This window comes from Strigops habroptila, chromosome 15 (genome assembly GCF_004027225.2).
Source record: "Strigops habroptila isolate Jane chromosome 15, bStrHab1.2.pri, whole genome shotgun sequence".
NCBI classification, from domain to species: domain Eukaryota; kingdom Metazoa; phylum Chordata; class Aves; order Psittaciformes; family Psittacidae; genus Strigops; species Strigops habroptila.
Genome location: NC_044291.2, coordinates 1451775 through 1473908, shown reverse-complemented (window position 1 = coordinate 1473908; position 22134 = coordinate 1451775). Strand labels below are relative to the sequence as shown.

The following is a 22134-nucleotide window of genomic DNA, read 5'->3' as shown; positions in this document are numbered from 1 at the left end:
AAGAGCAAAGGCTTTTTGTAAGTACCCTCTTTGAGGAAAGGTTATCTGATCTTGTTCTTTTGTCTCAGAAAAGCCCTTAAAACAATGCACCATCTGCTGCTGTTTGGTGGAAGGCAGCAGAGATCTCTTCAGACAGAGCAGCCTGGTGCTGCAGTTTGCCATTTAACCCTTTCGGCCACAAACTTTCCCTTGTTTCCAGGTAAACGTTTGTTGGGGCAGAAGAGGCGATGCCCTGCAGCCACCCTGCCTTGGCCAGCCCTGCAGGGTCCTTGAGCACATCCCTCCATCAGCCTGCATCCTCTTCTAGCCCCTGTAAATGTTTGTGCCTTGATGTCTCTCACTAAGTAGGATAATATCCCACACTTGTGTGATGTGGTAATTATGAATAATTAATTTCAAGGCTCTGGGAGACCTTCAGATGAAGCTGAAAATGTCTCCAATCTAAAAAAGGGTTTGTTCCATCTGCGGCCATCTGTAGCTGTCACGGTGCAACTCAACATGGGAGCAACCTGTGAGGTGATGCTCTGCTGCAGTCACACCAGTGAGACAGCAAAAGAGCTTCTAATGCATTTCTTTAGTGGGCTGTATCTGTTAAATTGGACATGAATGTGGAGGGGACACTTTTACATATACTCATCCTTCACCTTCAAAATCTGAAATGCAACCCGGCTATTTGAAATTCCCCCTCATCCCAGAAGTGTTTTCACTCCTAGTCAGAGCCATTAGCAGGAATTCCCTTGCAACGAAGGACTATTAATTCTTTAGCAATGGCATAAGAAGTACCTTGGGAGAGCACTGAGCAACCACTGTGCTCTACACTGTGGGAAGTGCCACCTTACCATGGTCCTGCTCACAGCTGCCGTGAGCCTCAGCTCCAGCACTCAGAGGGGAGGAGGGCTGTAATCCCCGGCTGTCCCGCGTCCTCAGGCTCTCTCCAGGAGACCCATTGGCAGTTTCTTTTTGATCCTGAACTTTAGGCTCCCACCAGCAGTGATTCCTCTGAGCTGTGAGTTCTCTCTGCAGACTGTGCCAAGGTAACAACAATTACTCAGAGTGTTTTCGAGATGGTGCATGTGTATAAGCAATCTTTTGAAGTAAAATACTGTTATATTATCGAAGCTATCAGTTATTACATTTTGTTAAATGGAAACAAAAGACTCACTGCAAAGTCATACTGTACCTTGATGTCGTCAGTAGAGGTAACAACACTTGTCTTTACCTACTCTAATTACTGCTCTGAAAGGGCTGGATAGTTTTCCACCCGGTGGCAAATAGAAACAACCACTTTGCAGTTTTGAAGCTGAGTTTATGAGGCTGCGTCATACAACCTGTGCCATGCCAGGACTTGGTTGCACAATCTGGCTCTGAACCTTGGCAAAGCTCTCCGAAATCTTTCAGAAACACGGAGTACTGATCTGTGCTCCGTGTTCCTGGGGCTCGTGCTGAGCATGGCTGCGGCCCAACTACGATTTGCTGTTGATGTACATACTGTAATATTTCACAACAATGTCAGCACAAAGTCCCACTGTCCTGACAAAGATCCCAGCTAACTGGTTTTGCTTTGTTTTGATCTCTAACTCTTTGAGCTTAACTAAAAAGATTAGGAAGGAAGGTGTGAAATCAGCATTTATTGATCAAGCCTCAGCTGAAGCACACGCAGGACATCGAGACGCGCTGAAAGGGAGACAGATGTTTTCTTTTTTATGCAGAAAAATGAATGTGGAAAATATTTTTTAATCAGCAATCAGCTTAGGGAAATCTTATCTCATTTTTCTCCTTAATAAGCTTTTCTTTGTTTTTCATGACCCAGAAACTGCTAAAATGATTAGAACAGCTTCCACTAACGCATCTTGGATGTAGTCTTCCGAAAGTGGAAGCAAAGGTGGGTGAGAGGAGAGGGAAAAGAGGAGGTAAAAAGCAGTTCTAGCATTCATTGGGCAAAGGCGCTGAGTATTGTCTCTGCATTTGTGATGTGAGAGGGTTTTAGCCAATGCCACTGCTTCCTTTGGCTCTTGCGAAATGCCCACTTCTGTTTGGAGAGGCTGATGCTGAGGTCCAAATCCAGCCCTGCCAGTTCCCGGGGCAGGCTACTGCCAACGCCAGTGGAAGTCAATGCAGATTCTACGACAATACTGGGATTACACAGGAGCAGCCAGCAACCCCTCTCCTCCAGGCACAGTCAGCTCTGTGGCAGGCATAAACCATCACAATTCCCAGATGAGGCTCTCTGGATTTGGCTAAAGAGAAAAAGCATTATTGGGTCCACAGTGGGAGGCAGAGCTGGGATGTAACCGCCATCTCTCAGGAATGTAACAGAAGCCACTTGTATAGGTGACTGCAGCAAAGTGGGGGTGAAATTGCACACACATTTGCTGGCGGTTTGGAGAATTCCCATCGGTGAATCATTTGCATTAGCAACACATCTCCATCAGCCACCGTGCAGCCGGCAGAGCAGCCGTGCATGAAATGGGAACGTTTCTCATGGAAAGAGGCACCTGCGGGAGTTCTTGCATGAACATGAGTCACTGTTTTCACAGCTATAATTAAACATGTAAACAGAAACCTCTGCTGTCGAAACGGGCTGTGGTAAGATGATGATGATGATCAAGAGCTGGTTTTGTAACTGGGATGGTTTGTGTTTGTGACCGAGGCCAGCAAACCGTCCGCTTTTCACAGGTGGCTTTGTTCAGATGAACTCTTGAAGAGAATATCTGTTGTGGCCAACTGTAGACTCATAACTCATTGTCACTGGTAGCAACAGCAGAAGCCAGAGCATAGGCCCAATTCAGCTGCTTTTACTGTCACATTTTCTAACCCAGCTCTAGCTACACTGGTGACATGGGCACAGGTTACTGACAGCTGAGAACGTGGCACTGTCCCTGCCTGTTAGCAGTCTTGTAAAGGTGAAGTACAGGCTTCCTTCAATGCCCTGGTGGAGTTCTCTTGGTGCTGGATGATGGGAACCTCATGTTGTCCTTACTGGCTGTGCTGCCCAGCAGTGTGTAAGGACTTCATCCACTTCTGCTTCCCATGAGTGAGTGTGCACGTTTCAGGACTAAGTCCACAATGAGAATCTAGTTCATGCGCAAATAAAAGCCAAGAACAATTAACAGAGGGGCTTTTACTCTGAACCTTTGTATTACCTACTTTACCAGTAACTAAGAAAGGGTTAGACACGAGGTGGTCTTTCCTTTATATCATCCCTTACTGCCACCACTGCTGCATCAGAGGGGCTCTCAGCCCACAGGGAGATGGATCCGGAGTTGTTCACAATACAGCAATGCTTTCCACTTCTAATCTCTAAATATAGTGATATTTTACCTGCAAGTAGCTCTCCTCATCTTTTGAGATAGCACTTGCAATATGGTTGTGATTTATTGTTTGAGAGGCTTTATTGGTGTTTTTTTCTGTGGTGCTCTGAGGACTTTGTTTGACTCAAACACATAGAGCTTTGCTTTCTCAGTGATTGCATTGTTCAGGAGATCAGCACAATCTGTCTTATTTCTACTTTGATGCTTGTCCATTACAGCTGAGGGACTGTTCCCAGTGGGGCCCACGGAGGTTCTGCACCCCCTTCCATCCATTACCGTGAATTAGAGTTGCCCATAAACATGCACATTGAGGCAAGAGTAATGGACCTGCTGTGTTCCCCAGCGCACTGAGGTGCAGCACAGACACAGCTCTGACTCTTCACTGCACCCACAGTGTCAAGTGCTCCAGTTTTGTACAGCTGCCATCTTCTGCGACAAAACAGCTCTATAATCCTTGCAACTGATCTCATGGAGCAGAAATCAGCCCAATCATTGGGAACGTGGTAGTTGCGCACAAAGAACAGGGTTAACTCAGGAATTCCAGTAATTACTTTTCATAACTTTTTCAAGCTGATCTCTCTGGACTTATTGCTCCAATTTTCATTTTCCTCTCATTTACTTTGCACTGTAAATCTGTAAACGATCTTCTGAAATAGAATGCTGTGCCTTGAACCCCACCATCAGTGACAAGCCTGCTCTTCTTTCCCACTAGAGCTTTGTACAGGCCAGCAGAGCCAGCCAGTCCCAGGCCCGTGAGGCAGAGCCCGGGCTGGGATCCTGCAGCACTTTGTCCTTCTCTCCAAATGGGAATGTGGGGACGCAGAAGCCAGTTTGCTGCACATATGTCCTTTCCTTGGTAATGCCTGTCCAGGTCATACTTAGTCTTCCAGGGCTCAGGGGATTTATTCTCTAAGGGAAGACCTCTCGGCAGACACACAGCCCCTGTGGGGCTCTGGCTTTGCCCTTCATTGCGGCTGGATGGGGGCACAGGCTGAGCCGTGGTATTGTCCCTCCTGCCACCAGAGACAACGCACCTGGGGCCGACACGCGACCAGGTCTTTGCTCTTTAGGAGCAGAGGGATTTCTGCTGATTGCCATCTACATTAAACATTTCATTAACGTGGGCTGCTGAAACCAACCTGTGTTAGCACAGTCTTTTTCCTCTAAACTTCCTGCTTCAAACCCCATTTTCCATAATAATGACCATGTGTCCTGTTCAAGGAAATGCAATATTTGTGAGGAGGTGCTGCTCCACAGACACACAACCAGTAGAGCTGTAGTAAGCAGAATCCTTCACCCCATTTCAGAGCAAAGCGAGTGAAAACAATTACCGAAAATGCATGTCTAGTATTCGGGTGATTAAATCACTCTGTAATCCCCCGCAAGGAGGAGATCAGTGGAGGTTTAACTAGGCACTCGCGAAGAGAACCCACTTAATCTGCTGGCAGCGCCACCTGGTGGGACACTGCGGGGATACGGGGGCTCCGCTGGCGCGGAGAGGCGCGCAGGGCTGCTGGTGCCCCCTGGCGGGCAGCACTGGCCCTAGCCCGTCCCGCGGGGCTGCCGCTGCTCCGGGAGCGGCGGAGGGGCAGAGCCTCGGCTGCACTGGAAGGGGAGTGCTGCCCCCGGGCTCCCGCCTCCTCCCGCGGCGGGGAGGCTGCATCTGGGGCACACCGCCCTGTAGCAGAGATCCGTCTGTCCAAAAACCCCGGGCGAACCTCTCCCATCGACCTTCCAGCTCTCCACAAAGAAGTGGTTCCCTCTTTCAGTACATCTTGTGTCAAAAACTGCCTACGTGGCGATTCTCCGGGTACGGAGCAAAGAGCAGGCTGGCTCCATGCTGAATTGGTGCCATTTATTTTAACTACGTGTATGGGGGGTGCATTTAGCAGGGAATAATATAGCAGATTAGTTTACCTTCTAGTGAGGAGTCTGTGAGACAGAGAGGCTGGGCCAGTTATGGGCTTTCCATGCAATAGGTTTGTGTCCACCTCGGAGCCCTTATTCACAGCAAAACCTTTTAAAAAGACAAATGAAGGCATTTAATAAATATGCTCTTGGTAGAAATGAAATGGCCCAGCTTTGGCATCTGTTTTCTGCCTACTTATGTGTGAGCACTTAACTTCCACATAGCTTTTCTCATCCACAGGTCTCTAAGTACACAGGGTTAGGCTTACAATTCCTTTCTCCCTTCTGGAAAAGCCTCAGCGCCAGAAGGTGAAGTGATATGTCCAAAACCAGTGGCAAAGCTACAGCTACAATTCAGAGATGCAGCTTCACAGGTGCGATGAGAGAAGAAGAAAGTACTCAGATCATTCCCAAGTTAGATCTGAGCCATTCAGAGAACAAGCCTGCAAGCACTCAAGGCTCCATGACTGCTCCCTCTGAGCAATATGGATACAGCCTGGAAGGCCTACTGCTCCGGGATTTGCCAAGACACAACTCTTCCAATAGCCAAAAGGAGGTGAGGTTTAAATACTGCTTGATGGCTTTGGAAGACTTGAGCTATGGCACCTAAGCCCACAGGGTGGAGGAGCAGCTATTTCCCTCTGTCTGTCTGGGGCTGTTGATCCCCCAGTGCTACCCCCAAGGCTAATCCTGCCCAGCCCTTCAAATTCCCTACCTGATGACACAACTAATGCATCAGGATCTGGGGCATCCAAAAGCATTTGTATGGTCATCGTCCTGTCTTGGTCATTCTTGGAGGTGTCAGGTTCTGGGACAGAAGACGACTCACTGGAAAGGTTCAGAGTTTTCTCTGATGATGTTTTGCCAGTGGAGTCTTGAGCCCAGGTCACTGTATTCAGTCTCTTCGTTGCCATCTCAATCTTCTCTGCAAGTTCCTTGGATAAACTATGTATGGCTTTCACTCGCTCCTGTTTACTTCTGTATGGAGAAAGACCAGAAGTCAAGTCCTTGGAATAAGGTTTTGTATCTTCCTGAGGAAGGGAGAAGCTCAGGAGAGGTGTATGCCGGGCTGGGGGAGAGCAGTCCCTCGAGTCTGCACGTTTCAGAGGACTGAGAAACCAGCACTCGGACTCTGGTGTTGCTGGAGAAGCTGATGCCTCTCTGCTCTTAGGTGGCTGAACTGCTTTTAGTTGATTCCTGTTAAACAAAAAGGAGAAATATCATGTTGTAAAGACAAAGTAACAGTAACTTTCTGCCCAGACCAATATCCTCAGCTAAAGTGCTTCACAAGAGAAAAAGAAACAGAGTTCTCTTGTCTATAAATACCTTTTCCAAATTATAGATTCAGGATGGAGCATGAACTGCTGACAGATGAGGTGAAAAATCAGCCAGAGGCTGGCAAGGCAGAAGTATTATGTAAAAATAAAAAGCATAAAAGTGGGCTGAAAAGTTCGCCTCAGTCTGGAGAGCCAGAGCACTGGTGTCCTCCCGTGTGCTCCAAAGCACTCTCAGATGCTCCCAGACCAGGGTGCAGCAAGGCTGCTTAAGGTGAGGAATTCCACTGGTCCATTGCTCTACTTTTTAGTTTACAGCAGAACACTATGAAAAGTCTGCAGAGTGCTGAGAAAGAGGCTTTCAAAGATGCTTTTTATGTCTAGTACCTGCCCCTGTGGTCTTCATTTAACAGAGTCCAGGATGTTTTATCCACCCAGGCCATGAAACTCCTCTCTGGGATGCCACCACTGGTTTGCTCCTGAAACAGAAGTGACCATTAGTGTAAGCACCAAATATCTGGGCAATATGAGGGTAATATTTGGCTTTTTTGCCAGTTAATAATGAATCATACAACCATAAAGCTTTTTCTCCCTGATTCTTTGAAGCACTTCCAGGAAGTGTTTCATCTCCTGCTGTGCTTATCAAGGTTGGAGGGGTTTCAGTTTCCGAAAACAATGATGACTTACTTGCTCATGTTTACCCGGAGGACTCCCTTTTGCTGTTTTACTCGTGAGCTTCTGCATCTGGTCAGAACATGTTTTCCTTCCTACAGCTTCTTTCTGTTTCCTGTATACTTCCTGCAATCTCTTATTTCTCAGCTCTGTGGCCTGCACCAAAGACTTTTTCTCTTCCAGGTCTTTTTTCTTTCTTTCTTCCTTCTTTTGATACATAAATTCCTGGATAATTTCAGGGCTGTAGGGGTGAGGGTTTTTAATGTTCACCCTCCTCTTTGAAGGGTGCTCTAGGTTTTCTTTCTCAGGCCCTTTCTGTGCAGGACTGCTTGAACCTTTCTGTCTCTGAGGAGATGCTCTTTTTCCTCTGCTGCAGTTTCCTGAGGTCCTGGGCTTGGCTGCATCTTTCATTGATGAAGATTGTATATTTTCCCCACCGAAGGCAGCGGGAGCTGTGCCCCGAGGTCCAGGTGGAAGAGAATGGATCCCCAGGTACCTCTGCGGAACTTCCGCCCTTCCTTTCGCAGAGTCTTGGTGGAGCCTTGTGTGTCTATGTTCATTGTGACACTGGCTTTGCAAGTGCAGGCTCCTGAGTATTTGCTTTGTATCCTTGGTTGGTGCTTTGCTGGGGGTATCTGCTGTGGTCTGCTCTTCAGCTGTGCTCCTCAGCTTTGGAAAGGTAGGGGGTGGACCAAGCAACTTTCTAGCTAACTTCTGACCTTCTCTCCATGCAGAAGCACCAGGTAGCTTCGCACCTGAAACACAGGGTTTGTACTCAATTATTAAACCCTCACATGTTCTTTGAAAGGAGATTGTAACTCTATTATAAATCTTTTTAATGGGGATTTCCAGGAGTCACACTCAGGGTATGGAGAGATCTAAAAAGCTTCAGGCAGGGCAGGTTTTACAAAAAGGGTTAATGCTACTTTGATAACAAGAAGGTTTTAAAGCACTCAAAGTGTGGAGGCTGTTACTCCGCTCACATCTATTCACCAACTGACAGAGAGCTAGTTCATGAATCAGATGAGGGCAGCACAGGAAGGGTCAGTGATTTCCTGAGGCTTTACCATTAGCATTTATCTAATTTAGCACTCGTAGCATGTACACACAGTTCTTACAAGTTTTACTCAGAAAGCATTGACCCCCAGAGTCCTCAGAAGCACTAAGAGGAGGTTGGGACATTGACCTGAGGGTGTCTGAGAGCATCCTTCCCTGATGGCAGCCGCAGACGACTGGTCCTTACTGGTATATGTGATTACTTCAAACTTGCTGGGTAAACTAAATCATTTTGAAACTGGTGAGAATCAGCAGGATGCAGTGTGGAAGAATCAATGAACAGTACAGGATGAGGGACAATGTATCATGCAAAAATGAATGATGCAGTATGCAGCACAAACAAATTTTTCCTGCTTAATAGGTGGTGTCACATAATAGACAACATTTATCACTGGTTTACTTCAGCACTTCAGACTGCATTCACAGCACGCCAATACTTACACTGGCATAATCTTGTATTTATTGCAAACACTTCTCCAGGAGTAGGTGACTAAACAGGTACTTGTTTGGGGTTTGCATGGAAATTCTCCCCCATTGAAAATATTCAAGCTTATTTTTTACAGAAAAGGCTTTACTCTTAAGCCAGTATTGGCCTCACTTCCAAGCTGTGGTTCACTGAGTCAGGCTTTTTCCACCTTCTGCTCAGTAAACTTGTCCATGAGCTGGGCTGTGTGCAGCATCTTTGAGAACCATCTGCTGAACACAGAGCAGCTTCAGAGACTGACTGCTCAGCAGGATCATCCCGAGATTCCCCTTTGCTTGGTGCAAGGCAGCATCTCAGCTAACAGCCCTGGGCTCCCGACCATGGCCCTGACAGAGCCACAGCCGCTCACAGCAGTGGGATTTGCAGCAGACTCTGAGATGCACTGAGGCACATCTTGATCATGCAGTTTAGGTCATGCCACAAGGGGAATGAAGTTTTTAAGACAAGAGCTTCACTCTCTGTGGGGCTGAAGTCACTCCCCTGTGATCACGTGGATTTTCTCTGGAAGCCTTCAGAGGAATTATTCACTAGATCTATGTGTCTGACAGCAGGAACCATGGATTGAATTGCCAGAATCTGGTGGGCTGAGATCCATCAGTGTCTTTAGTGAAACATCTTGCTCTAGTACTTTGGGTTCTAGTTTAACAGTATTAAAGATGCAGGAAGTGTTTATTTTGCATGCTGTGTGAGGTTCCCTGCATGCAGATCTCACAATCTTCTCTTCCCCATGTCGTCTGATTCCAACTGAATCTTTTTTATCTACACAGTGTTTATTAACTACAGAAACTACTTTGCTAAAGTTCAAGAGCAGCTGCATTTCTGATGGAAACAGTTGCTAGAAGAACATCTTTTGATTTAAATATTCCTCTGGGGGGTTTTCTACCTATGAAAGGATGAATATTTTATAGCTGTTGTGACTTAATTTTTTGTTAACTACAGCAAATTTCTAATTCATCAAATTCCTGAGTGCTCTGGCTCTGACCCCTGCCCCTCATTCATCTCCTCTAGCCGTGCCTTGGCTCTTGCGCTGACAGAAACTAATAGCCAATAAAGACACCATGACACTGGCACTTACAATGATGAATGCTTCGTGTGCCATGCTCTTATTATGACCCTCTCTCCGAGGAAGATGGAGCCATTTTTCAAACAATCCAACAAAAAAAAAAAAAAAAAGGAGGGAGAGCAAATTATTATATATATTTCATGCATTTTAAATCATCCTTAGGTAGTGGAGCACATGGTGCCACTATGTTCATAATTTCATCTGCATGGTATTAGATAGCTTGGGGTTTTTTCTTTCTGGTTCACACAGGTTACGTACCTGGTACCTTGGCTAGTGTAAAATGCAGCAGCTTCGAGGGAGCAGCGCCCGCAGCACTGCCACTGCTTGCCTAGTTCCCCACTAAGTTTGAACACAACCATTTCCTACGCAAGGTAATAGCATTAAGTGGGGACCACTGCTCCTGCTGCTGACTTTGTAGTAAGGCTGTGGATAATTTGTCTGACTTCTCACTACTTTGGTTTAGTTCCTATTTTGCAGGCCAGGAAATCCCTGCGTTTTGGGGGCACTCAATGCATAGGGAACACAGAACTTAGTAGGGATGGAGCAGCCACAGCTTCTCTGGGCAACCTGTGCCAGGGCCTCATCACCCTCACAGGGAAGAACAACCACAACCCTCAGTGGTTTTCTTTGTTACCTGCTTGGTATAACTAGGCTCTGGTCCTTGACTGTGGATCCTATGATTTGGTATTATTTTAAGAACTAGCTAAAAATTTTGGCAGATGGGTGCCCAGACAACACTGACCTCCAGTAGTTTGGTGCATCAGTCCATGTAATTGCTCATGATTTTCATCCTTACCTTTACCTGTTGCTGCTCTCTCGGGCACGGAGGACTTGGGTGAAGGCTGCCTCTGGCTTTGTGTTTGAACTCTCCGTGCTGAGCTTCCCTCTCTTTGGTCTTTAATCAGAAGGATAAAGAAAACACAGAAGAGAATTAGTGTGCACCTAGAATCAAACTTCAGCCATGACTGCTCTCACCACCAAACCAAACCCAATCCCATTCACTTTGAACACAAAAGCAGGAGGCTCTAATGACACTGGTTACCAAACTCTATGGTACTAGAGATGTTCCAGCAGACCAAGCACTGGCTTGGACCCCTGGGGTTATGTCCATGACCCTGTCTGCGTGTACAACAGTGAACTGTGCAGATGGAACCCAACTGGCAATGTGGGTGCAATGGAACACCTTCCCCTTGATGTCTCTCTGGAGATCCAGACTAACCTTCTTTGCAGAGTACACAAACACTGCATGCTTGGGCAAGTTGCCTGTAACAAACTGTTAGGATGCAGATTGCTAACTTGGTTTTGGGGTTTTCTTATAATCCCTCCCTTGTCCAGGAGTGGTAAACTCTTCTCTGCCTGGTATTCTGTGCTCTTCATCAATGAGAGAGCAGATCCAGGTTCACAGCACTAAAACCTGGACAAACAGATATTTGAGACCTGTTAGGCTACCAGGAGCAGTGCAAATGGTGGTATCTGATAGCAGCGAGCTCCTCTATGTGTGAAGAGCAAGAGCAGGTTTCCCAGGCCAGACCACAGGTATACGACAGAGGAAATTGCTGGCAAAGCAGCTGAGACACACTTTCCAGTGCTGGAGTACAGTCACACAAAGTGAACTGCATCTGAACCAAGTGTCTGGAGCTGTTAATGTGCAGCCTCAGAGGCTGCCTCCGTGCTGCAAGCAGAATTGTTTGCCTGGTAGTTCCCTAACTCAGTTATGTAAAATGACCCGGGTTAAACCCAAACTAAAGCAGCCTTCTCGCAGGGAATGTTGGAAAGAGGCTCAGCAGGGATTGCAGCTTTGGCTGCTGGGCATTAGGGGGGTAACTGCACACTGGTGACAGAAAGCACTGCCTGAGTCAGCTGAAAGGGGGAGTTGAAAGCACAGACTTGTGCTCCCACAGCCCCACAAAATACCTCCATACACCATTGTAAAGGTGATTTGGAGCAAATCTAAGGGAAATGCCTGTGGAAGCTGGTGCTGTGTGACAGGGATCATAGTGCCCAATGAATTAACACTAATGCTATTACAGCAACAAGATTTGTTATGCACAGCTTTGCAGCTCGTCCTCTCTACACTAATACGCCCGCAGTAATCCCCCTCTGACCGCCAGCCCTGAGCAGCCCTTGCTCTCGAGTCCACACGTTACTCACAACAATCTCAGACCTTAAATCACTCTAAACTGAAGTGGCAGCTGTAGATGGATGCTCCTTCAGACCCAAACTTAGCAGCAAAGCAGGATGAGGAAGTCTAATAATATTTGCTTTCAGATCCACACTATTTCCACTGAATGAACTATTAAATCTGCTCTAATGCCTCTGAACTACACAATTCCTGCTTTAAATACCTGTGATACCTCTCCATACTACTGTGCTGCTCTTTCCCATTTCATGATTGATATGTGGCAAAAGGAAGAATATGGGAGGAAAGGGGAGAAAAGAATATATTTGCAGCAAAATCTTTCCTATTTTGTGGAAAGAGATGTATAAATTTACTCATGCTGGGGAGCAAATCCAGTGGAGGAGTGAACTCTGGAAGCAGGTTCATAGCTATAGCACAAGGGGGGTTACAGCTTCCCCAAGGGCTGCAGGAGTAAATGAATTTACCATGTGAACATGTTGCTGCCTAACATACACCAAAGTGTGGGGTGGGAGCTGTGGGGTCAGTTATTCAGCTGTGCCAAAGCACTGCTGGGTAATACACAGCTTCAGCCTTTCTCCATAGATGCCAGACTATTACTGACCTCTGCGAGGTGGAGCAGGAGGAGCAGACAACATTTTGCACACCTTTCTCTTCAGGCCTCTTTTTTGCAGTGGCTCTTCAGCATAGGCAGAAACCAGGCACTTCTCCTGCAGTGCTGCTTGCTGCTTTTGCTTCTGCTCCTGGATTCTCTTCTTGAGTCGCTCTAACTTGTTCTGGGGTGATTTTTTCCACAAGTCCTCCAGCTTCTGAGCGCTGGGCTTGCTGCCTGGTGGAAGGTGGTATGTAGGAAGCAGGACATTGCTCCAGATGCCACCCTGGACAGCTGAGCATGGACTGTTCCCTGCAGAGCACTGAGGTGGGTGATGCAGAGAGCAGGGAGGTATTTCCTTTTGTACTGTGTGGCCTCTTGAATCTGTCTGATTCCTGAAACGGTCCCTTCTTGATCTGAACAGACTCTTTGCAGGAGACCATGTCCCAGATGTGCCTTCAGCACCTAAATCCTCCTCCCCAGCAGAGCTGCAAGATGCTGAGCTTGAGTCCTCCGTGGGGGTCATTCTGGATGAGCCAGAGCTCACGGAAGGGCTCTCAAGGAAACAGGTCCATGACCAAGCAGGGCAGAGAGCAGCACATCTTCCCTTTCTTAAGAAAAGAGAAAGCCAAGACTGAATATGTAGGGTGTATTGTTAAATTGATTGATAACTGCTGATATGAATGGCAGCTGAGCTTCTATAGCATGTTCTGGTGGTGATCTCAGTGTCTCCACAGGATCAGCATTTTGCCAGACAGGTAATACTGGGAAAGCACAAAGCAAACTGTGGTTTGATAAGTTATTGCAGGCACGGGCAAATAGACTAATACAGAGGATTGATGTCGATGGGCTTGATCCTCTGGCTTGCTGGTCAGCGTTGCCAAGGGGAACTTTTTCATTTTTCTAACAAATAGGAAGGTGCTGAACTTTTCCTGAAGTCCTGCATCCCAGAATTTTGAATCGCTTTAGGTGCCTTCACCTCTTCATCCCCCAAGTGCTGAACATTGAAGTGGTTATTTACCTGTAGGCTGGAGGAATCTCATTGCTCTTATTCAAAGCTGATTCATCTTTGCTCCTCTCGCCATCTGCAGTGTAGCAAAATTATGTCAATGTCAAAAACGCTCCTTAATCATTAAAATAAACCAGTTCTTTTTACTGGGGACTATTCCCCAACCAAATGGCCCTTTGGACACTTGGGTACAATTTCATTGCTACTTGGTAAAGAACGGGCCAGCGCTGCTGTTCTGGGAGGGAAGAGTTAGAGTTCGGTCTCTGGTGTAGAAATCCCTGTGCACACACTGTCTCCATGTTACCCAGTCCTGCAGGGCGGACTCAGTGTTTGGTTACTAGCATGGAGTATTCAGTTAGTACCTTGCACAGAACCCCATGCTACCTTTAGTATCCTGTGTCCCAGCTATTTGAGTACCCCGGGTGTTAAAGTGTGCTCCACAAGGTCTCGTTGTGCCCATGTCATTTAAACCCAGTGGCAAACATCCATCTCCTCTTTCCTTCTCTGGTTCAAATGGCTTGGGAGCACGAAAAGAGACTCACATGTGAAACCACAGGCTCCAGCAAAGCTTCTGGCAAATGCACTCAACACACTTCTCTTGCTCTCCTTGTTACCCAGACCAGGGCCCAGGCAGTGAGCCCCACGAGCATGGTACAAAGCTCTGCTGCTCCAGGAGGGAAGAGTATCCATAGATATCAAAGCCTAGCAGTTTAAACTGTTCCCAGCCCATAACCAGCTCTCAAACAAATACCCAGCATATGCAAAAATAACAAGTGAAGCCTGTTCTTGTCATTAGTTTTTAAGAGCCTGCTGGAATCTGGTTCCTGCTTTTTTCTTATCTCACTTTGTCTCTTAGAGATGATTTTAAACATAGTATGCATTTCTTGTGACAGTGAACAAACAATTTGCTGTATTTACATCACTCCAATTAACTGTAGTAAAAAACCTCTGAGGACAAGCACAAGTAGCTTTTGCTTTGCTGTAGCTGGTGGGTATTAATGCTGTATCTTTGCCTGAGCTCTCTCCTTCCAGGTGGGACTCCTCATGCATTGTGATATTCTTCTGGGTATATTAGTAGAAACCTGATGTAAATATACTCTTCCCTCAGTAAACAGGGGCTCTCGCTATCTCTTGCCACCTTCCCTCCCCCCCAGCACCAAAGCAGTCTCCCTGTCCCAGCAGTTTCCCAGTAACTCAGAACTCACCAAAGCTTTTTTCATGCCAAAGCTTCCTCCTGGCTGCCTGGGATTTGGCACATCTCCATGTCTGATGATAAAATTTGTTTTCAATCTTTTGTAGCTGTGAAAAGACAGATTTTTCTTTTGAAGGGAGACATATGTTTTATTTCTGTGGTCCCTTTGCTGGCACACGCTGCTGCTCTGATTAATTTTGCAGCTCCTAGTGACTCTGTAAATACTGGCATGTCTGAGCATGTTCCATGTGGTATTTCCTACCGTTGGAAAGAATGCAATTCACTGGGAAAATAAGAAGTGAAATCATCTCCTTCCATTATTTACACTCTGCATGTGTGTGTGCCTCAGATTTGTACCAGAGCTGCTCTGATGTTAAACCCAGCATTAAACTGGAAGTAACCCCAGCAAACAGCAGCTGCAGCACGTGATGCCAGTGTCATGCAGCTGGGTACCATTGTGCATTCATCTAAGCAAGTCCTCTCTCAGGATTGCAGCTGCTGGGCCTGAGAGAAATGTTATTGTTTCCTACTAAGAGAACAATAAGACGAGGAGAGTTCAGAGGGTGTCCTGGCTCAGTGTCAGCTGTTGCTCTGCTCAGGGCTTCAACCACAAGCAAGGCAAACCTTGACCCGTTCTTGTCATTGATGTTGAAGAGTGTTGCTATTTAGTAAATGAGTAAAGAGGTCGTATGTTCCTCACAAAAGAACAAACCAAACGGCGAGTTTACATCCATGAAAGAAACCTCTGTGGAGGTGAGGTACAGGCAGATGACAGTGATTAAGGTGACAGCAAGTGTTCCCCAAACCACACATACCACTGCTTTGGCTTTCTGGAGACTCTTCCAAGCCAAGGCCACATCTGCAGAAGAGATGAAAGACATGTTTTAGCATCTCTTCGCATGTGTCTTTGCTATAGGCAATTTCCCCTCATGCCCAAACCAGAACTGATTATAGAGCTGGTGCCCAAAACACAGAATTGCTCCTGAAAACTGTGTCTGCACTGCTTTTATATACAGCTTGTTTTCAACGTGTGCTTAGTCCTGGCTGAGCTGGTGCTCTCTGAGCTATGTTAGCACTTATTCAGCAAAGTCCTGACTGATATTAGCTGGTAGCTTTGCACATATTTAAGAAAGACTGAGCTGAATTTCCCAGTTCAGTCCTATTTGGTAGTAGTTACTTTAAGAACACCCCCCCCCACCAGGATAATGTGAGAAAGCAAGAATCCTTGCGTCTTTTTAGAGAAAAATCAAAGGAACACATCAGGTACAGAGAAGGTCTTGGGGGGAACTTATTGCATACAATGAGTAGTAATTGAGTCTTGATGACTTCAGGCTGAGGAACATTCACAGAGCAGGTTTCTGTAGGAAGCAGCATGAGAAGGGGAGTTTTGGTGTTGCTGTAGGAGCCACAAGCGCTGTTACAAAACTCCAGACTTCAAAACATTTGCTCCATTGTGTCTGAAAATCCAGATTAAACTAAATGCTAAATTCTTTCAGTAGTGATAAATCCTCAGTTTAAAATCAAGTTACCCAAGTCCCTGCTATGACCACACAGAGGAAAATGGCAGCTCATTGCCCATGTGCCAGTTGGAGGCACTGATTCTCCAGATGCAAAACCTTGATACCCATGTCTGAAATAACCATGTAAAAGGACTGGCCACTGCTGCCTGTGGAGAACAGCCAAGGGCACTTTTATGCCTATAAATATACGCTTTTTCTCATCTACCATTGCTGACTGCCCATAAAGCCCCTCATCATTCACATATCTGTGGTGTTTGTGAATGTGACCTGTTATTTATTTTCTCAGCCTTCTGATGGAGGCTTGGGGAGAAACAGGGATATGACCCATTAGTAAATGTCCTACTCTGGGTCAATACACTTGAAGAGCTGCCCTGGGATCTCAGGAGTCTAATGCACTCACTTGAGGCAATGTCTGACTGATCACAGACTCAAAAAGTCAGCTCCTTCCTATGCCATCCTGTTACTGCCTGGTTAACACTTACCTTTTGAAGTCTCATCCATGCATGGAACAAAGTCTCCACTTAAAAGCTGTGCAAAGTCACATAGAGAAGCGCTTTAGAGATGATCTGTGGGAGGCCTATGGTCTTTCTATGTTAGCTAATCTCAGAAGCCACTTCCAAAGGAAGGTGTGAGCAAGATCTGAGCACTGAACATCCCATTTACTGCTCCTTCCCTGGACTGAGCCATCCGCAGGCACCAGCTCCCTGGTACCGGCTGGGAACACAGAAGTTCATCTAAGACAAGCAGCAGGTCAGTCCCTGCCCTGCCCATGAGTGCTGGGAGGAGCAGGAGGACGTCCAGAGCAGCCCCACAAGCCCAGGAGAACATCAACCATCACCGCACCTTTGTTTGAGCCCCTCTGTGCAGAGCAACAGCAACGACCGCTCAGGGAGAGGCTGTTAGGAGCAGAGGAGAAAACAAACAGCAACCAGAGGAGCCTGAATGCCGAGCTTAGCTTGCAAACATGTGGCAAGGTGCCAGCAGCTTTCTTGACAAGCCCTTGAGTCCTCTCCAGGGCATCTGGCATCCTGGACATGACTGCTCCCAGGGCTGGGTGGCTTCAGGGGAGCAATGTGACCAACCTGGGGCTCAGGTGGAAGCAGCTCTGAGGTTCTGGGATGGAGAAAGGCTATGGTGTAGAGCAGGGGAGAAACCAGACCTACCTGAGTCCTCATTGCAGGGCACCTCTCCTCACACCTCCCTCTATGGGCTCATCCTGCCTTTGGTCCTGCTCTCAGCAGCACTGTCACACCTGGATGTGTGACAGAGAGCAGGGGGCTTACATCTGAATACTGGCCTTTATTTAGGGGAAATGAAAAAAAATAAAAGGGTTTCTGGTCTTTGTGATGACAAAGAAAAGTTTGAGAACACAAAGTAAGCATGTGCTGAAGGCCCAGATAAGGCTTTTTCCCCTTTGTGGGTGTCAGTTTTTGAAGTATCACAATTCTTAAGTTTCGGTATTTAGAATCTGGGGGTAACACCTCCGGTTCTTCAGGTCCTGCTGTTCTTATCTCCCAGGTTGGATTAACCAGCGGGAGCAGTTCGTTCAGCAAACAGCAGAGGGCAAGCTCAGCCCGCAGACCCGAGGTGAAGCGCTGAGGGAGGCTCAGGGCCCCAGGCTCTGCCAGGACAAGCCGGGGGAACGGCCATCGCCACTTTGGTCAGAGGCAACCTGGAGCGGGCAGCAGCAGCAAAACTCCTGCTAAAGCAGTGATTCTCTCCCCTCTTCGTTCTCATGCTTCACACTGCTGCCGTGGGTTGAATTCCAGTAAGTACCCCCAGAAGAGGCCCTGTATCCCCCAGGTCCCACAGCGCAGAGCAGGAGACTGATGTTTCATCAGCATTTTGGTTTATATGAATCAGACTCTCTTTTCTGGTTTATGTTCTCAATCATTTGTTCATGCTTTATAATTCTACAGATCTGCTTTAAGCAGCAGTGCCAGTATTGTAAGTGTTCATTATGGAAAGTACTGATGGTGAGGCAAGACACTGACACCACATCCTTTCATGTGCATGGATCCCTGTGGTCTCCAGAGAAGTTGTCTTGAAGCAGCAGACTCAGACTAATCTAATAAAGGTCAGATATCCCCAGCAGTTCAGCTTTTCAAGTCTAACCAAACAAGGAATTCCTGAGCTCCAGACTGGAGTCACAAAGTTCTCGTTTCAAGCTGTTCCAAGCCAACGTTTTGGCCTGATTAGAGGTTTCAGTGCCAGGAGTGCAGAGCTTGTCCAAGAGGGGAGCCACAGCTATTCAGGGTGTGCAAGCGATAAGAGCCCTAAATGCAGCCTCGGGCTTCACAGGCAGCCACTGTGCCAAGTGAACTGGTCCACCAGAGAGAGGAGAGAGCAGTTGTGCGAGAGCTCAGCAGTGGGAGGGCAACTTCTAAGAAGACAGGAAGCTGTGACAGTCACCAGGGAAGCCCAGGGCTGGTCCCAGCTGGCTGGGTTGACAGAAGAGCCAAGTGGAGCAGGGATGCACATGCTGTGACAGGCAGAGCTTCCCCAGTCCCTCAGGTCATACTGGCATCTATTTTGGCAGCATGTTTTCCCAGCAAGCTGTTGGATCTGACAGGAGCCAGGAGAGTGACAGATTGCCAGCGTGTTATACTGTACATCTTGGAGTGTTAGCCCACAAATCTGCTGAGAGATGAAGAGAAACCTATCAACTGGGCCAAATCCCACTTGTGCAGTGTGTGAAGCCGAGGCAGACAGGAGCAAATCCATTCAGACAGGAATTTTAGATGTGTTTGAGCAGAATGAGCCAGTCCCATACGGTTCTGGCCTGCTGACTCCACAGCTCCTGTCACAGGGAACTGAGACAGAATTAGCCCCGTATTTTCACTCATATGGCATTTATGATGCCTCAGCCCTCACAGACTGAATTTCCTACAGAGGTACTCAGACTACTCCTACTCCTTTTAGCAAACCAGACTACAGGCTATCGCGTACCCAGCGGGGGCTTCACAAAACCCATTTTAGGCTTTTCCTGGAAAGGATATTACAAAATTTCTTGCAGCCAAGAATCTGCCAAGAGTGATGCTGCTAGTCCATCCCATGGGATTCGTATTGTCCAGATACGAGTCTCTGCTTCTCCCCAACCAGCAGTTTCCACTGCTGTTACATGCACAAGGACAGAGTGGGACCAGAAGCGTGCAGCACTGTCTCGCTGTGGCACTCAGTGAGCTCCAGTGTGGATGGCAAGGCAAAGGCAAGTGGGTTTGGTGACTGCTCAACCCTGTGCAAGGCTGTTTGGAGTCTGGAGGTTGGTTTGCCATCATCCAGGCTGCAGACTCACCTCCCAGAGGCTTCAGCTTCTGCTATTGTGCACTGTCACTGGTGAGGAAACATTTGAACCAACAACCCACAGGGCCCAGCAGAAATCAGGAAGTGCATCCGCATGTGAACCAAACCCAGAAATTCCTCCTCAGCCTGTGTTTTGAAGCAGCTGTGTATGATGCAGCTGTGCTTTCACACCCACCACATACACTCCGAGGATCTTGGAGGCAATAACTCGCAGCTCTGGCAAACACACTCCTTTTCTCTTGCTGGTTTGCTCTGGTGCTTCGCTTTGTGAGGGTGTTGTGAGTTCTCTCGCCTTTGGGAAATTCATCCAGCTAAAAGGAAAGGAAACTGTACTTGTTTGTTGGGGTTTTTTACAGTGTCTGACTAAGCAATTCACATTGTAAACCCCTTTTCACAGCAATTCTCAGTTAGCAAACAATCAAAGCACAAATCTAGACTTTAACTGCAAGCTGGATGTGACAGGAATTTTGTAGTAAGCATATGGTGGGAAGAGGCAGCTGATAAAAACAGTGAATTGCTCTGAAGTCTGAGAGCCCAGCACCCAATCCTGCACCCGCTGGAGTCTATGACAGAACATGAGCTGAAGTTGAGAGACAAAGATAAAGACTTTGATAAATGGGGATTTGATTTGCACCTGCAAAGAGCATCAGGTTGACCACAACACATTGAAGTAATTCTTAAGGGTTCTTATCTCTCAAATCAGCAGCATGATAAGACTGAGCTAAACATGCTGCCCCCACTTGTGCCTTGTCACAGCTCCTAAGACACTAATTTCTTCATCGCCAGGTAATGTTGAAAGATAACATTAGCATAAAGCAGAGATGCAGAGGGAGGAGTTGGACGCTCGCTGCAGTTTTTGCTGCTACCACTGATCTTATTTCTTTTATTGATTTTTAATCCCAGCAGCTCCTGCTCTTCCCATGTTGTTTGGAACAAGCAGATGCATTTCCCATGCTCTGTGCCATCCCCTCAGTCACTGAGCTGTGCTGAGGGCTGCCCAGAGAACAGCTCAAATGCAGGTGGGACGCTGCCCCAAGCCTAGGGAGGGATTTGCTGCAGTAGGAGATAGGCTTCCTTTACAGTGACTGCAGCCACAACCACAAGGAAATATTAAGCTTGTATTTTCCTATTGATGTCCTAAAATAACAGAAATGTGTGTCAGGAAAGAACTAGACCTCCAGAGTATCTGGCTGTCATGTTGCATGCCAAATGAAGTCTGGAAAAGGGCAAGTGTTTTCTTGATGTGCTAAACCACATACAGATCATCCACTGACTGGGAGAAAGTGTGTTAAGATAGGAATAGCTATCCATGGCCCATTGGGGCTTTCCTATCAAGAGGTGAAGCTGAAGGAGGGGGGCTGCCTGCACCCTGCCTGCAGGGTTGCCATGGAAACCTGCCGTAGTAAACGGGCTCTCCAGCAGCATGAGAGGATTTATAGCACCGGGCTGGGATGAGGCCAGTGAAATCAACAGTCTACAGGTAAACCAGCACATTTCCCTGCACGTGGTCTGTGTGTGCTATGAAATGGAAAAGGAATAGTGGGTGGGGAGAATTACAGGAGTGCAAAGTTATAGAATCAAAGAATCCCAGACTGATTTGGGTTGAAGGGACCTTAAAGCTCATCCAGTTCCAACCCCCTGCCATGGGCAGGGACACCTTCTGCTAGAGCAGGTTGCTCCAAGCCCCTGTGTCCAACCTGGCCTTGAACACTACCACGGATGGGGCAGCCACAGCTTCTCTGGGCACCCTGTGCCAGCACCTCAGCACCCTCACAGGGAAGAGCTTCTGCCTAATGTCTCAGGAAGGCCAGGCCAGCATCTCAACACCGTGCAGCTTTCACAGGCTTGCTTTTTCCACTCCTGACGTCTCACACAACTCTGCAAAACAGTCACTCAATGGCAGGACCAATGACAACTTTCTGCCAAAACCACAGATGCCAAAGAGCAGTTTGATTGAACCAAATGTACATTTTGCTGAGTTTTCATTTTTTTTCCAGAACAGAGGAAAAAGTGGGTATTTTCAGCCATTTCATTATTAACTCCATGGGGCCAGGGTGGTCAACAGCTCTTACACAACTGCCTGCGTTTAAGTAACTCACCTTGTTGTCATATCTAGGAACAAAGCCCAAAATCTCCTGATTTACCATGTGTCATGGGCTTAGTGTGACTGGATGGAAACATGCAGTTTAGTACACACCTGGCTGTACTTGTGACATTAAATATAAGAAGGAAAATACCATTTGAACTGAAGAACAGAGAGTCCTTGGCAACAAATTCTCAAAGCTCTGTATTCTCTTTAAGTTTGTTTTACTGTGCTCTGCAGCTTTTCCCTCAAATGTTACTTTGTTCTGCTTCCACCTTTCAACAAAGCATCAAACAGCTTTCAAGAATGGCAGGATTTCAGCCTCCTCCTTCACAAAGAGTTATATGTTCAAAATCCAAAGAGTCAATCAAAATCTAGGAACTGGGTCCCCCATCCTACCTCTGTTTCTGCTTCTTCTTTTGCCATCAAGTCCTGCCCACACAGCAGATGCTGCCAGCCAGAGTTCCACTCCTTGTTTGCATTTTTCCCTCTCTGTAGTGCTTCCCCCAGACCTTCAGTGGCTTTCAAAA

At 47.1% G+C, this 22134-nt stretch overlaps 1 protein-coding gene across 1 annotated transcript; it reads right to left on the bottom strand.

Annotated features, from left to right (window-relative positions):
- Window positions 1-6267: 6267 nt before the first annotated feature.
- On the bottom strand, window positions 6268-7576 carry LOC115617182 (coiled-coil domain-containing protein 187). Its single transcript, XM_030507402.1, has 4 exons — window positions 7181-7576; window positions 6881-6972; window positions 6343-6416; window positions 6268-6305 (listed from the first exon to the last, which is right to left on the bottom strand). Exons 1-4 carry the CDS (start codon window positions 7574-7576, stop codon window positions 6268-6270), a joined length of 600 nt encoding a protein of 199 aa, XP_030363262.1.
- Window positions 7577-22134: the final 14558 nt, after the last annotated feature.

Coding starts and splice junctions, on each gene's coding strand:
- LOC115617182 (XM_030507402.1), bottom strand. CDS start 7,576: ATGAAAGATGCAGCCAAGCCCAGGACCTCAGGAAACTGCAGCAGAGGA. Junction 6,417..6,880: donor AATGAAGACCACAGGGGCAG/GTACTAGACATA, acceptor TTTGTTTAACAG/GAATCAACTAAAAGCAGTTC. Junction 6,306..6,342: donor AGCAACACCAGAGTCCGAGT/GCTGGTTTCTCA, acceptor TGCAGACTCGAG/GGACTGCTCTCCCCCAGCCC.